The sequence below is a fragment of the Oncorhynchus masou genome, chromosome 8, assembly GCF_036934945.1.
Source record: "Oncorhynchus masou masou isolate Uvic2021 chromosome 8, UVic_Omas_1.1, whole genome shotgun sequence".
Classification (NCBI taxonomy): Eukaryota; Metazoa; Chordata; class Actinopteri; order Salmoniformes; family Salmonidae; genus Oncorhynchus; species Oncorhynchus masou.
Genome location: NC_088219.1, coordinates 41274453 through 41286969, shown reverse-complemented (window position 1 = coordinate 41286969; position 12517 = coordinate 41274453). Strand labels below are relative to the sequence as shown.

General features: G+C 42.7%; 1 protein-coding gene across 1 annotated transcript in view; it reads right to left on the bottom strand.

The window, feature by feature from the left end:
* Nucleotides 1-12517, bottom strand: part of LOC135543820 (collagen alpha-2(XI) chain-like) — a 116016-nt gene that overhangs the window by 4622 nt on the left and 98877 nt on the right. The window contains exons 13-32 of the mRNA XM_064971150.1: nt 11829-11936; nt 9010-9063; nt 8535-8588; nt 8209-8253; nt 8047-8100; nt 7886-7930; nt 7677-7730; nt 7017-7061; nt 6845-6898; nt 6679-6723; nt 6514-6567; nt 4100-4144; nt 3879-3932; nt 3647-3754; nt 3500-3553; nt 3211-3264; nt 2983-3027; nt 2463-2516; nt 1721-1765; nt 33-86 (exon numbers count right to left, since the gene is read on the bottom strand). Coding sequence (XP_064827222.1) covers nt 33-86; nt 1721-1765; nt 2463-2516; nt 2983-3027; nt 3211-3264; nt 3500-3553; nt 3647-3754; nt 3879-3932; nt 4100-4144; nt 6514-6567; nt 6679-6723; nt 6845-6898; nt 7017-7061; nt 7677-7730; nt 7886-7930; nt 8047-8100; nt 8209-8253; nt 8535-8588; nt 9010-9063; nt 11829-11936 — 1125 coding nt within the window. The remainder of the gene's footprint in view (nt 1-32; nt 87-1720; nt 1766-2462; nt 2517-2982; nt 3028-3210; nt 3265-3499; nt 3554-3646; nt 3755-3878; nt 3933-4099; nt 4145-6513; nt 6568-6678; nt 6724-6844; nt 6899-7016; nt 7062-7676; nt 7731-7885; nt 7931-8046; nt 8101-8208; nt 8254-8534; nt 8589-9009; nt 9064-11828; nt 11937-12517) is intronic.

Here is a 12517-nt window from a genome sequence, read left to right as displayed (position 1 = left end):
TTGGAATAACCTTTGAGGCTTTCTAGACTCACCGTAGGTCCTGAGGGGCCGTCTGGACCTGGCTCTCCAGCAATGCCCTGGAATCCCTTGATGAAGGACAAGGAAGGCGAAAGAGTGATGGAAAGAGTAAGAGGAGAATGAGAGAATGATGGAGAGAGGAAGAGGAGAATGAGAGAATGATGGAGAGAGGAAGAAAGAAGAGTGCTTATCGCATGGGTGTACTCGATGAGAACATTAAGATGCAAATAAAAAACAAATTGAAATTGATTACATATAATACAATTAAAATGTTTGCACAATGCTGTGAGTCGATTCAGTGTTTAACTGAGTTTACAAATGTTTTGCTATTCAGTTGTTTAATCTACCGCTTAATGACTTTGTAATCATGAGTTAATTGGACCAACTATATGCAGGCTATTCAGTAATTATGCCTCTGGTACAGAGGTTAACTGTACCCAATTTAATGGGCTACCTCGTCCATCTTTGTTATATTACCACCTCATAAAGTAAACATCAACAATGGAGTAATGTCTATGTTCCCGCAAGGAACATTAAATCAAAGAACAACTTTCAGCTATCTAAATTGAAAATCTAACATTTTTATTTGGGGTTTTTATGGATACGTTGATGATGGCAGTGGCACATAACTTTATCAAATGGATAATCAATTGGTGATAATGCCCACATGCCAAATCATTTATCTTAGCCATCCCTCTTCCTCTGCTCCCTTCTCCCTTTTCCCCTGAGTGTTCTCGCTGCCTGGTGAGGAGTCTATATTTAAGCAATAAGGCCCGGGGGGTGTGACCAATATACCACGGCTAAGGGCTGTTATGCAAGAGGAGTGTCTGCATACAGTCCTTAGCTGTGGTATATTGGCGATACACAAACCCCCGAGGTGCCTTATTGCTATTATAAATTGGTTACCAACGTAATTAGAGCAGTAAAAATAAAATGTTCTCATCCCTGTGGTATATGGTCTGATACACCACGGCTTTCAACCAATCAGCATTCAGGGCTAAAACCACCCAGTTTATAATACAGTATAGAACTGAGGTTGAAATACATTACACTGGCCAGATCACAGACCCTCTGGAGGTGACTGACTGGGCTAGAAACCACTTTCACGCCTCCTCATATTATATTATCCACACCCCACACACTCATATGTGTATGTGAGAGTGCGTGTGCGTGTGTGAATGCACAGGTGTGTGTGTGTGTGTGCTCGTGCGTGGGAAACCATCAGTGTGTGTGGCGGTGATGCAATATCACTGACCTACGCCCTCACACTCCTGATCCAGCTCCCGTTTACAAGAATGGAGAGACACCCGATATCGTTAACTCGCTCGGTAGCAAGTACTTTTCTGCCCTATTACATTTTTTGGGGGGCCTAGTCTGCGTTTGTTGTGATTGCCTGGTCACAAAATCATATAAAACCCATCATATATTTCAGGGGTGTCCTATAAAATGTGACAAGGTGTTTTGAATTGCTTTCATTCAGCACCTCGCCCTGCCCGGTCAAAAATAGCTGAGCTGGGAGAATTACAGTGTATCATTGACCAACCAATGAATTTAAACAATGAGACTGACGACAAGAAGTCCTTAGAGTTACTAAGTCTCATAGTGACCTTTACGTGAACCACATGTATTGAGTATGAGTCTCTACGATAAGCCTATATATATATATATATAGGTATACTGTTAAAGCATCTTCTTGGTTTACCTTTAGGCCTTTATTGCCAGCTATTGCCACCGAACCAGAGAGACCCTGCAACACATGAGAAACGAGTGTCAACTCAATAGACACCAACAGAGGTCATGCACTGTATACACAAGCATCAGTGTGAATAAGAGACATAGCGCTGAACATTAGCAAATACGGTATCTCCCATAACTACACATTTTAAACAAGGACACAAATGCCATTCGTCTGGTCATATTCATGTTAGAATGTAATGACATGAGGTTGAAATTGAGGAGGGATGAATTAAAGTTGAGAACGCATATTCCGGTTTGTCTGCTCCACATTCAATGACAATCACTGGTGAATATGTCACACGAATCAGGGTTGTGAAGATCGCCATCTGCTGTTTAGAGCCAGAATGACTACAGTTGTTCACAACTCATTATCCGATTCTACAGAAACCCTCAGGAGTAGGGTTGCATGCAAAATTCGGTAACTTCCAGGAATTTTCCATCTGAATTCTGAAAACACAGCACACTACTCAGGAGACATTGGACTATAATCCTTTCTGATTGCACCTATACTTTTCTTGAGCAATACTTTCATATATTTTCTCAACAATCTGCCAATGTATGCAGTACAGACAGGTACAAATCTGACAAAAGAAAAACTGTTGATTGGCAGTCTATTTTGTGTACATGGCTCAGTGTATGCAGTATATACAAGCTCAGTGTTTTCAGGGGTGTGGTTACTGTATTGAAATATGATATAGAATGGGAACCTGTGTACCAGGCTTTCCTTCTGGTCCCTCTGTCGCGGGAGGGCCTGGCAAGCCCTGTTGGAAACAAGTGGAAACACAATGATAAGTGTACTGTGATTCCATCGTTCATGGTAGTTTTTAGCGCCATTAGATAAGCCCGTACAACCTTGGATACCCCTTATCACCAAGCACGTGTTAGCATCTGGAGTTTCAACACTTAGCTATATTACCGAGGAGACAGATATGTCCCTCCACACACACCAGTGGAGGCTGCTGAGGGGAGGAGTCCAAATGGTTTCCATGTGGTTGATACCATTCCATTCACTCCATTCCCGCTATTACAATGAGCGGTCCTCCCCTCAGCAGCACCCCCCCCCACACACACACACACTACAGATCTGCTGTTCTGCCAACATAGATATTGCCCATTGAGGTGTACACTTTACATCTGATTTGTCAAGTATTTTGATGTATTTTGCAATGCAAATTGATCAAGAAGATGGCTCCACTAGGTGTTTGTCTGTGAATGTTCTGTGCTTACCGGTTGACCAGGCTGGCCAACATTCCCTCTCTGACCCACGCGACCCTGGGTAAAAGAGGGCAGTGGCAATCAGAATACCATTCCAATATCAAGCGCAGAACTTAAATCAAATTCCAGAAACTTTCCCATAATTCCCAGAAATTACATATCCTAGAAATGCTGGATAACCTTTTGGAAATGTTACTGGAATTTATCTTCATAAACACATTCAATGGGACAGTGTCCTACCTGGTTCCCTCTGTGTCCAGGCTTGCCGTTGCGCCCACCTGTCCCTCTATTCCCCTTCAAAGAAACACAGAGATATTTAATACACTACATGTTCCAAATGGCACCCCATAGGACGGGTCAAAAGCAGTGCACTATACAGGCTGGGAATAGGTTGCCATTTGGGACACTATTTCAGGACATGAAATCCACAGTTGAATCATCATTTTGACCAATCCTAACAGGCAGACTGATGAAATAATGATATTCCAAATGTTACATTCATTATGATGCATTCCTTTCTATCTCTGACCTTCAGCCCCTCTCTGCCCAGTTTTCCCTGAGGGCCAGTTTCTCCATTCTCCCCCTGAAAGAAAAGATCCAAAATCCATCAGTCTTCCACTGGTAAAGTGTCAGTCTTTAACTTTAGATACAGTGATAAGGCAGAGAGGCTGCCTACCTCAATGCCTTTAGTGCCAGATTGACCTTTGAGCCCTGTAAAGCCAGGGGGGCCACTGGGACCCCTCTCTCCCTGAGGCCCTTGGATACCCGAAGCACCCTGAACACCCTGAGAGATAGAACAAGAGAGAGAGAAACAGATAAACGGGTAACTCACAATAGACGTAAAAAGTATGAATCAACAGCTTTAGTTTTGCGGAATGTGTACAGGTCTCCAGAGGCCGGGTTCTTACTCTCTCCCCCTTTGGTCCAGGGTCTCCCTTATCCCCGTCTGGTCCTCTTTTTCCCTGTAGAGGTCAGAGGTGAGGGGTCAGTTGTCAGACGAGGGCAAGTAAAGTAAATAGCTGAGAAGCATGCAACCTGGTCCTTCATAGTGTTTTGAATCACTCCAAGGACAGCACAAAAAAGGATTCCATCTAATTCAAAACAAATATCAGTAAATACTAATACTTACAGTAATACCAGGGAAACCCATTGGACCCTGTATTCCCAGTGGGCCCTTCAATCAAAGAGTGACAGAGAATGGATTGAAGCGTTAGTTCCTTTTAGTTCATTTTTCTCACTTCAAGTAGAGGATGGAGAGAAATCACAGCTCCACCAAATCTTCCCTTTGGCCTTTCTAGGGAGTTTTTCCTAACCATCGTGCTTCTACACCTGCATTGCTTGCTGTTTGGGGTTTTAGGCTGGGTTTCTGTACAGCACTTTGAGATATCAGCTGATGTACGAAGGGCTATATAAATAAATTTGATTTGATTGATTCATGATGATCTTTTGATCTTTTGTCTGATCTATAGCCACACTTCGGCCACACTGACTGACACATGTTTTTATGACACACCATCTGATAACAGCATAATATAAGAGATATACAGGACATTCGGAAAGTGTTCAGACCCTTAGACTTTTTCCATATTTTGTTACGTTACAGCCTGTCTAAAATAGCTGAAATAAAAAAATAATTACTAATCTGCAGCAATCTACACACCCCATAATGACATAGCGAAAAACAGGTTTCTAGAAATTGAGCTCAGGTGTATCCTGTTTCCATTGATCATCCTTGAGACATTTCCCCAACTTGATTGGAGTCCACCTGTGGTACATTCATTTGATTGGACATGATTTGGAAATGCACATACCTGTCTATATTAGGTCCCACAGTTGACAGTGCACGTCAGAGCAAAAACCAAGCCGTGAGGATGAAGGAATTGTCGGTAGAGCTCCGAGACAGGATTGTGTCGAGGCACAGATCTGGGGAAGGGTACAAAACATTTCTGCAGCATTCAAGGTCCCCCAGTGGCCTCCATCATTCTTAAATGGAAGAAGTTTGGAAACACCAAGATTCTTCCTAGAGCTGGCCGCCCGGCCAAACTGAGCAATCGGGGGAGAAGGGCCTTGGTCAGGGAGGTGACCGAGAACCCGTTGGACTAAGAACCAGAGCTCCAGATTTCCTCTGTGGAGATGGGAGAACCTTCCAGAAGGACAACCATCTCTGCAGCACTCCACCAATCAGGCCTTTATGGTAGAGTGTCCGGACAGAAGTCACTCCTCAGTAAAAGGCACATGACAGCCCGCTTGGAGTTTGCCAAAAGGCACCTAAAGGACTCAGACCATGAGAAACAAGAATCTCTGGTCTGATGCAACCAAGATTAAACTCTTTGGCCTGAATGCCAAGAGTCCCATCTGGAGGAAACCTGGCACCATCCCTACGGTGAAGCATGGTGTTGGCAGCATCATGCTGTGGGGGTGTTTTTCACCAGCAGGGACTGGGAGACTAGTCAGGAGCGAGGCAAAGATGAATGGAGCAAAGTACAGAGAGATTCTTGATGAAAACCTGCTCCGGAGCGCTCAGGACCTCAGACTGGGACAACAGTTCATCTCCCATAAGGACAACGACCCTAAGCACACAGCCAAGACAACGCAGGAGTGGGTTCGGAAAAAGTCTCTGAATGTTCTTGAGTGGCCCAGCCAGAGCCCGGACTTGAACCCGATCAAACATCTCTGGAGAGACCTGAAAATAGCGGTGCATCTACACTCCACCTCCAACCTGACAGAGCTTGAGTGGATCTGCAGAGAAGAATGGGAGAAACTCCCCAAATACAGGTGTGCAAAGCTTGTATAATCATACCCAAGAAGACTCGAGGCTGTAATCGCTGCCAAAGGTGTTTCAACAAAGTACTGAGTAAAAGGTCTGAAATGTAAATGTTATTTCCGTTTTTTTCTATTTGTAATATTATTAGCAAAACAGAAGAAGAAAAATCTGTTTCTGCTTTGTCATCATGGGGTATTGGTTGTAGATTGATAAGGACATTTAAAAAAATACATTTTAGAATAAGGATGTAACCTACGTTAACAACATTTGGAAAAAGTCAAGGGGTCTGAATATTTTCCGAAGGCAACGTAGTGTCTGTGTAGAATAAAGTGAAAACTGGAGGAGCTGTCAACCTAAACATCGCCGAGAGAAGGTCTGGATAACAGCCAGAGTTAAACTCACATGCAATCCGCCTGGGGGTGGGATCTATGGCATTATAGCAGTTTACAACCTCTCCAAAATGAGTCATTTGATATCATACCAAGATACAGTGTGGCCATCATCCAGACATAAAAGTGACCTTGACTTGCCCATTTTAAAGTGGGTTTACTTTCTTAAGTTAGAGCCTTTCATCCATTAGCTTAGACCAGCTCTACCACAACCCATAAAAGCTAGAAGATGTAGGACATGGGATACACAAAGCGTATTATAATCTGTAGCCTAACAATGTGACAGAGCTCTGCCACATGGGGGCACTGTGAGGTTGCTGTGTGAATGTGTGTCTCTGGCAGGCAAAGTGTGGTGAAGGTGGTCAGTCCACTGGGTACTATGCTACTCACCATGGGCCCCTCGAACCCTAGCTCACCCCGGATACCCATCATCCCCATTGGTCCCTGAGGAAGACAGAGAAAGGAAGGAAGCAAGGGGGTTGGAGAGAGACAGGTATAGTAGTTTGTTTTACTAGAGCAGAATGAACTTTACCAGTGAAGAGAGGAGAGACTTACAGGGTCACCTTTCGGACCAGCGGCACCACTCATCCCAAGCTGTCCCTGTGAAAATACGGATGACCTTTAACCCCAGATATTATCCCTCAGAAAAATACATTTCCAAAGACAATCATCTGGTCCCAAGTCTCTGTTAGGGAAAGTTGTGCAGCTGATTGAGCCTGACCTGAATTCCCCTGAGACCTGGAGGCCCACTCTCACCATCTAAACCCTGGGGCCCCTGGTGAAATAAACAGAAATATTTCCTTTATAGTCTAACAAGCATAGATCATGGAGTTCTGTTGAATGTGACCCAACTTCAGGCAAGAAAACACAACAAGACAAACGTCTCCTCTTACCTGCGGGCCTCTGGGGCCAACAACTCCAACAAGGCCCAACTCTCCCTAGAAGATAAATGCAGGTTACATTTGGCAAAGACTGTCATGCACTTCGGTTTTTTGTTTTTAATCGGCTGTCCCCATAAGAGAACCCTTTTTGTTTCCAGGGAGAACCCCTTTTGAGTCCACGTAGAACCCTTTTTGTTTCCATGGAGAACCCCTTTTGAGTCCACGTAGAACCCTTTTGGTTTCCACGTAGAACCCTTTTGGTTTCCACATAGAACCCTTTTGAGTCCATGTAGAACCCTTTTGGTTTCCACGTAGAACCCTTTTGGTTTCCACGTAGAACCCTTTTGGTTTCCACGTAGAACCCTTTTGGTTTCCACGTAGAACCCTTTTGGTTTCCACGTAGAACCCTTTTGGTTTCCACGTAGAACCCTTTTGGTTTCCATGTCAAACTCTCTGTGGAAAGGGTCCTACATGGAATCCAACAGAGTTCTTCCTGTAACCAAAAGTGTTCTTCTACGGGGACAGATGAAGAACCTAGTTCTAGATGGCACATTTCTTTTTTACGAGTGTACTCAGAAAGAGCTACCAATAAAATACAGTAGGTGCTAAGTTTATACATTATCTAAAATAATGGGAGGACCGTTGTCTCCTGGGATCAAAATGTAATCTCACCTTTGAGCCGTTAACTCCCTGAGCGCCGACAGAGCCTGTGAAACCAGCGGCTCCCTGCGCAAAACACAAATACACACACTGAGTGATATGATGTAGGGTGACTGACATACAGTAACATTTGGAATTGGGACCCATTAGAATACTGTGTTTTACTGTATGTTGGAATACATAGTAGGGAAAGTCCAGCCTTCTGTTGCCTGTCTACTCACCATTGACCCAGGAGTCCCTGGAGGCCCATCAAACCCAGCCTCCCCCTGGAAAGTCACAAACACATGGACACAAGTTAATGACACACTCAACTTTAGTGATAAACAATGGCCAGTAAATACCAGTGTATTTGTTTGTAGTATTGTTACTGTGGGTCACTCACATCAGGGCCGGGGAGCCCCTCTGGGCCAGTGGCCCCTCTCACTCCCTGAGGTCCCTGAAGAGAACACAGACGCAGTAAACCTTTAGGGTTCTGGTCAAAAATAGTGCACTATAAAAGGAATAGGGCGCTATTTGGTACGCATACGGTGAGAGAAACACTTACACGTGGACCAACAAAACCGCGACGGCCTGGTAAACCAATGGAGCCCTACAGGACAAACAAAGATCGGATCCTCAGCTTTCAATTGAGAGGACTATTCACACAAGAGTCATCAGCAACATGCATACTGAGCATTACAGGGATATGAGAAAAGAAAATCAAGATAAATGTAATGTAAACTGTACCAGAACAGTCAGATCTCATAGTACTTACTCTTACCACTAAGAGGCAGCATATTCAAAGTAATAATATTGACTGGTAAAGACTGGAGATCGATATAAGTCAGTCTGGTACTCTAGTAATTACGATCCTACTTCAGTCAAAATTACCTTCTCGCCTGGTTCTCCCATTCGGCCTCTTCGACCCTTTGCTCCAATAAGGCCCTATAAGGAATTATAAAGATCGTTAAAAAGCATTATACATACAGTACCAGTCAAAGGTTTGGACGCACCTACTCATTCCAGAGGTTTTCTTTACTATTTTCTATATTGTAGAATATTATAGGGTGGCTACTTTGAATAATCTAAAATCTAAAATATATTTTGATTTGTTTAACACTTTTTGGTTACTACATGATTCCATATGTGTTATTTCATAGTTTTTATGTTTTCACTATTATTCTACAATGTAAAAAAATAGTAAAAATAAAGAAAAACCCTGGAATGAGTAGGTGTCCACACTTTTGACTGGTACTATATGTACTTCATAGAAGGTGTTAACAACTTATGCTCTTGATTAGTACTCTTCATTAGACCCATGTTTCAGAATTCATAATGCCAATGTTTCACTGTCCAACCCCCTTACCTCCTCCCCCTTTTCTCCCTTGGAACCGCCGTCTCCCCTGTACCCGAAGGGTCCCTAAGCAAAATGAGACAGCAATCATTGATATAATCAGAGATATAGCATCCGAAATGACACCCTATTCCATATATAGTGCACTACTTAGGGAATGGGGCCCTTAAGACCCTGGTAGGGCTGTAGCCGTCACAAAATGTTGTCAGCCGGTGATTGCCAAGCAAATAGCTACTGGTCTTACGGCAATTGACTGTTAATTAACATAAACACATTTAGCTCCTTCATCACATTGCCTACAAGCCACTGATGCAGACCTTTGGAACAAAACATTTAAAAAGTCTAATAAATCCATGTAACATTGCCTACACCTACACCTTCACCATAGATCCATTATTTATTTTAGACAGGTCTAAAGAAACATGATATGAAGAAAATGTAGTCTCTTTCAGAAGAACAGAATAGTATACTCTGAGTTGTCCTTATGTTAGGCCCTGATCTGGCTACAATAGCTCATTTAGCAAACAAGATTTGCATAGAAATCCGTGCCATTATTTTATATAATTTTATAGTATGAAGAATACAGTTGAAAAAAGCTGAATACAATAGAATGGATATTTTCTCCAAAGAATTTGAGGGACTGCGCTATTCTGTGTTGAGCGGTTAACAAAGGAATAGGTACTCCTGTATGCTCCATTTAGAGTTCTTAATGTAACTTTAGTTCTTATACAAACGTTGGGCTATATGTTTAGATTTTTAATACATTGTAAGGCTGCATGATATGACTCTAATTATGATTTTAAAAAAGTTGCATGAAAGACATGAGCTCTGCTTTGTTTTTTTTGCGCAGGTTGTACACACTTCATCAGTCTCTCATTCACAATTTGACCAGTACTTGATAATACCTTGAATTATCTGGCGAAATGTCTTTTGTGTGGCCGTAATGCCCCCTATAAAAATCCATGTCTTTTGTGTACCTGTAATGCCCCCTAAAAAAATCCATGTCTTTTGTGTGCCTGTAATGCCCCCTAAAAAAATCCATGTCTTTTGTGTGCCTGTAATGCCCCCTAAAAAAATCCATGTCTTTTGTGTGCCTGTAATGCCCCCTAAAAAATCCATGTCTTTTGTGTGCCTGTAATGCCCCCTAAAAAAATCCATGTCTTTTGTGTGCCTGTAATGCCCCCTAAAAAATCCATGTCTTTTGTGTGCTGTAAATAAAAAAATCCATGTCTTTTGTGTGCCTTCTCCCAGAGTGCCTGTAATGCCCCCTAAAAAAATCCATGGCTCTCCATCACGTGATCGGGTCTTTCTCACAGGCTACAAGGGAAGACAGAAACATTGGGGACACAACTGTGCGGGTCCGTGGTGCATATTGAAGATATTGGAAGAACAGTCCACATTGACTTTTTGTCAGCCAAGAAGATTAGTAGGCCTTACGAACTGCAAAAGCACTAGCCTATATCAATCTACTATCCCCCATAGTACAAAAGTTTACCTATTCTATTCTGTGCGAGAAATAAATATTCCAAACATAATGTGGGACAATGTTTGGCATAATACAACCACTAGCATCCAAAAACGTTTTTAAGCAATGAGGCTGAAACAACAGATCAGAACGTTTAGCTTAAGATGTGGATAAACTATCAGGATATTTCTTCACATTATAAGCACCGCAATGTGCACACGGCAGTAGGCTATAAGCTCGAATGTTCCATTAGCGGGAAAACACCATTATCAAAAGTGACCACAAATGTGATTATGCATGTAATGCTTTTATTTCAAAGGTGCATTGTTATGGTGAAAATTATCTTCCCCAAACTTTAAACTCACACGCTGCTTATGAATGCCAGTTAGCCTCTACACCCCTTGTAAAGCAGATTCTTGTGCTTAATTTTAAGAAGTTATTTGGCCACTTATCAAAACATATAGGTCTATGGGCTAGGCTACATGAGGTGTGTGACTATGATTAAAAAAAGTCACACAAAAAAAGGCATTGTTTCTTGCCTTACGCTGGGCATCATTCACAAGTGATAATATATACTTCACAAGTGATAGGCTAATATTGTCACCTATCAGACTATTGTTAATTTAACCTTGTCCTTACATATACTGAATAATATACAGTGCATTCGGGAAGTATTCAGACCCCTTGACGTTTTCCACATTTTCTTACGTACAGCAATATTCCAAAATTAATTCAATCAAATATGTTCCTCATCAATATGCACACAAAAAAAGTTTTCGAAATGTAAAAAAAAATGGAAATGTCAAATGTACATAAGTATTCAGACCCTTTACTCAGTACTTTGTTGAAGCACCACTGGCAGCAATTACAGCTTCGAGTTTTCTTGGGTATGATGCTATCAGCATGGCACACCTGTATTTGGGGAGTTTATCCCATTCTTCTCTGCAGATCCTCTCAAGCTCTCTCCTCCTCTTTTTAATAGAGGCCATCACTGTTTTAGAAATGTTGAGCAACATAAGCTCATGGGCTCTCATGAAGTGCTTGATTAGATCTTCAATTACATTTGCATTGATGTCAGAGTGATTAGAGGGACAATAGAGTGCTGAATACCAGGCAGTTAGCAAGTTTGTACAAATGACCATCAGCAGCATTAGAGCTTGGAAAAGCCTAATTACTGTGACAAAACGGTTTGATTGCCTTCATGACCCGTGACCACTGGTGTGGCGGTAATATGGTTGAGTAACAGCCCTAGGCCCTGGTTAAAATTAGTGCACTAAATAGGGAATAGGGTGCTGTTGGAGGCTAGAATGGTTGTTTCTGAGAACAGAAAGTTATCACGTAATAAGTCACTGAGTGGTGCCCTCACCTGTCGCCCGGGATCACCCAGCGTCCCAGGCTGACCGTCCTGCCCATTCGCTCCATCTTTCCCATGGAGCCCTGCTCTGCCCGCCACGCCATTTGGCCCCGGCTCACCCTGCAAAACAATAGATACCATCACCCAATCAGAGGCTGTGGACTGTGACAGAAACACCACCACCCAACCAGAGGCTGTGGATCTGTGAAAGAGACAACATCACCCAATCAGAGGCTGTGGATCAGTGACAGAGGCACCACCACCCAATCAGAGGCTGTGTGGACCTGTGACAGTGAGGATGCATCCCAAATGGTACCCTATTTCTATAGGGCACTGGTCAAAAGTGGTGCACTATATAGGAATAGGGTGCCATTTGCCCTGTCACTATTCCTGCCCAACAGGGTGGCACTGAGAGCTTATCAAGAGGATGAGAAGCTAGACTTCAGACCTCCTTGTCATCAATAACACTGCTCTGCAAACAGGTGGAGACCATGTACAAATCTGAAAGCTTAAACACCTGTTAGCAGTGTGGAGTCTGTGAACTGTTATATTTCTGGGCCTGAACAGTGATTGATATTGTACATTTATTTATTGTATTTAACCCTTATTTTACCAGGAAAGTTGACTGAGAACACATTTGCATTCACAGCAACAACCTGGGGAATAGTTACAGGAGAGAGGAAATAACCAATTGGAAGCTG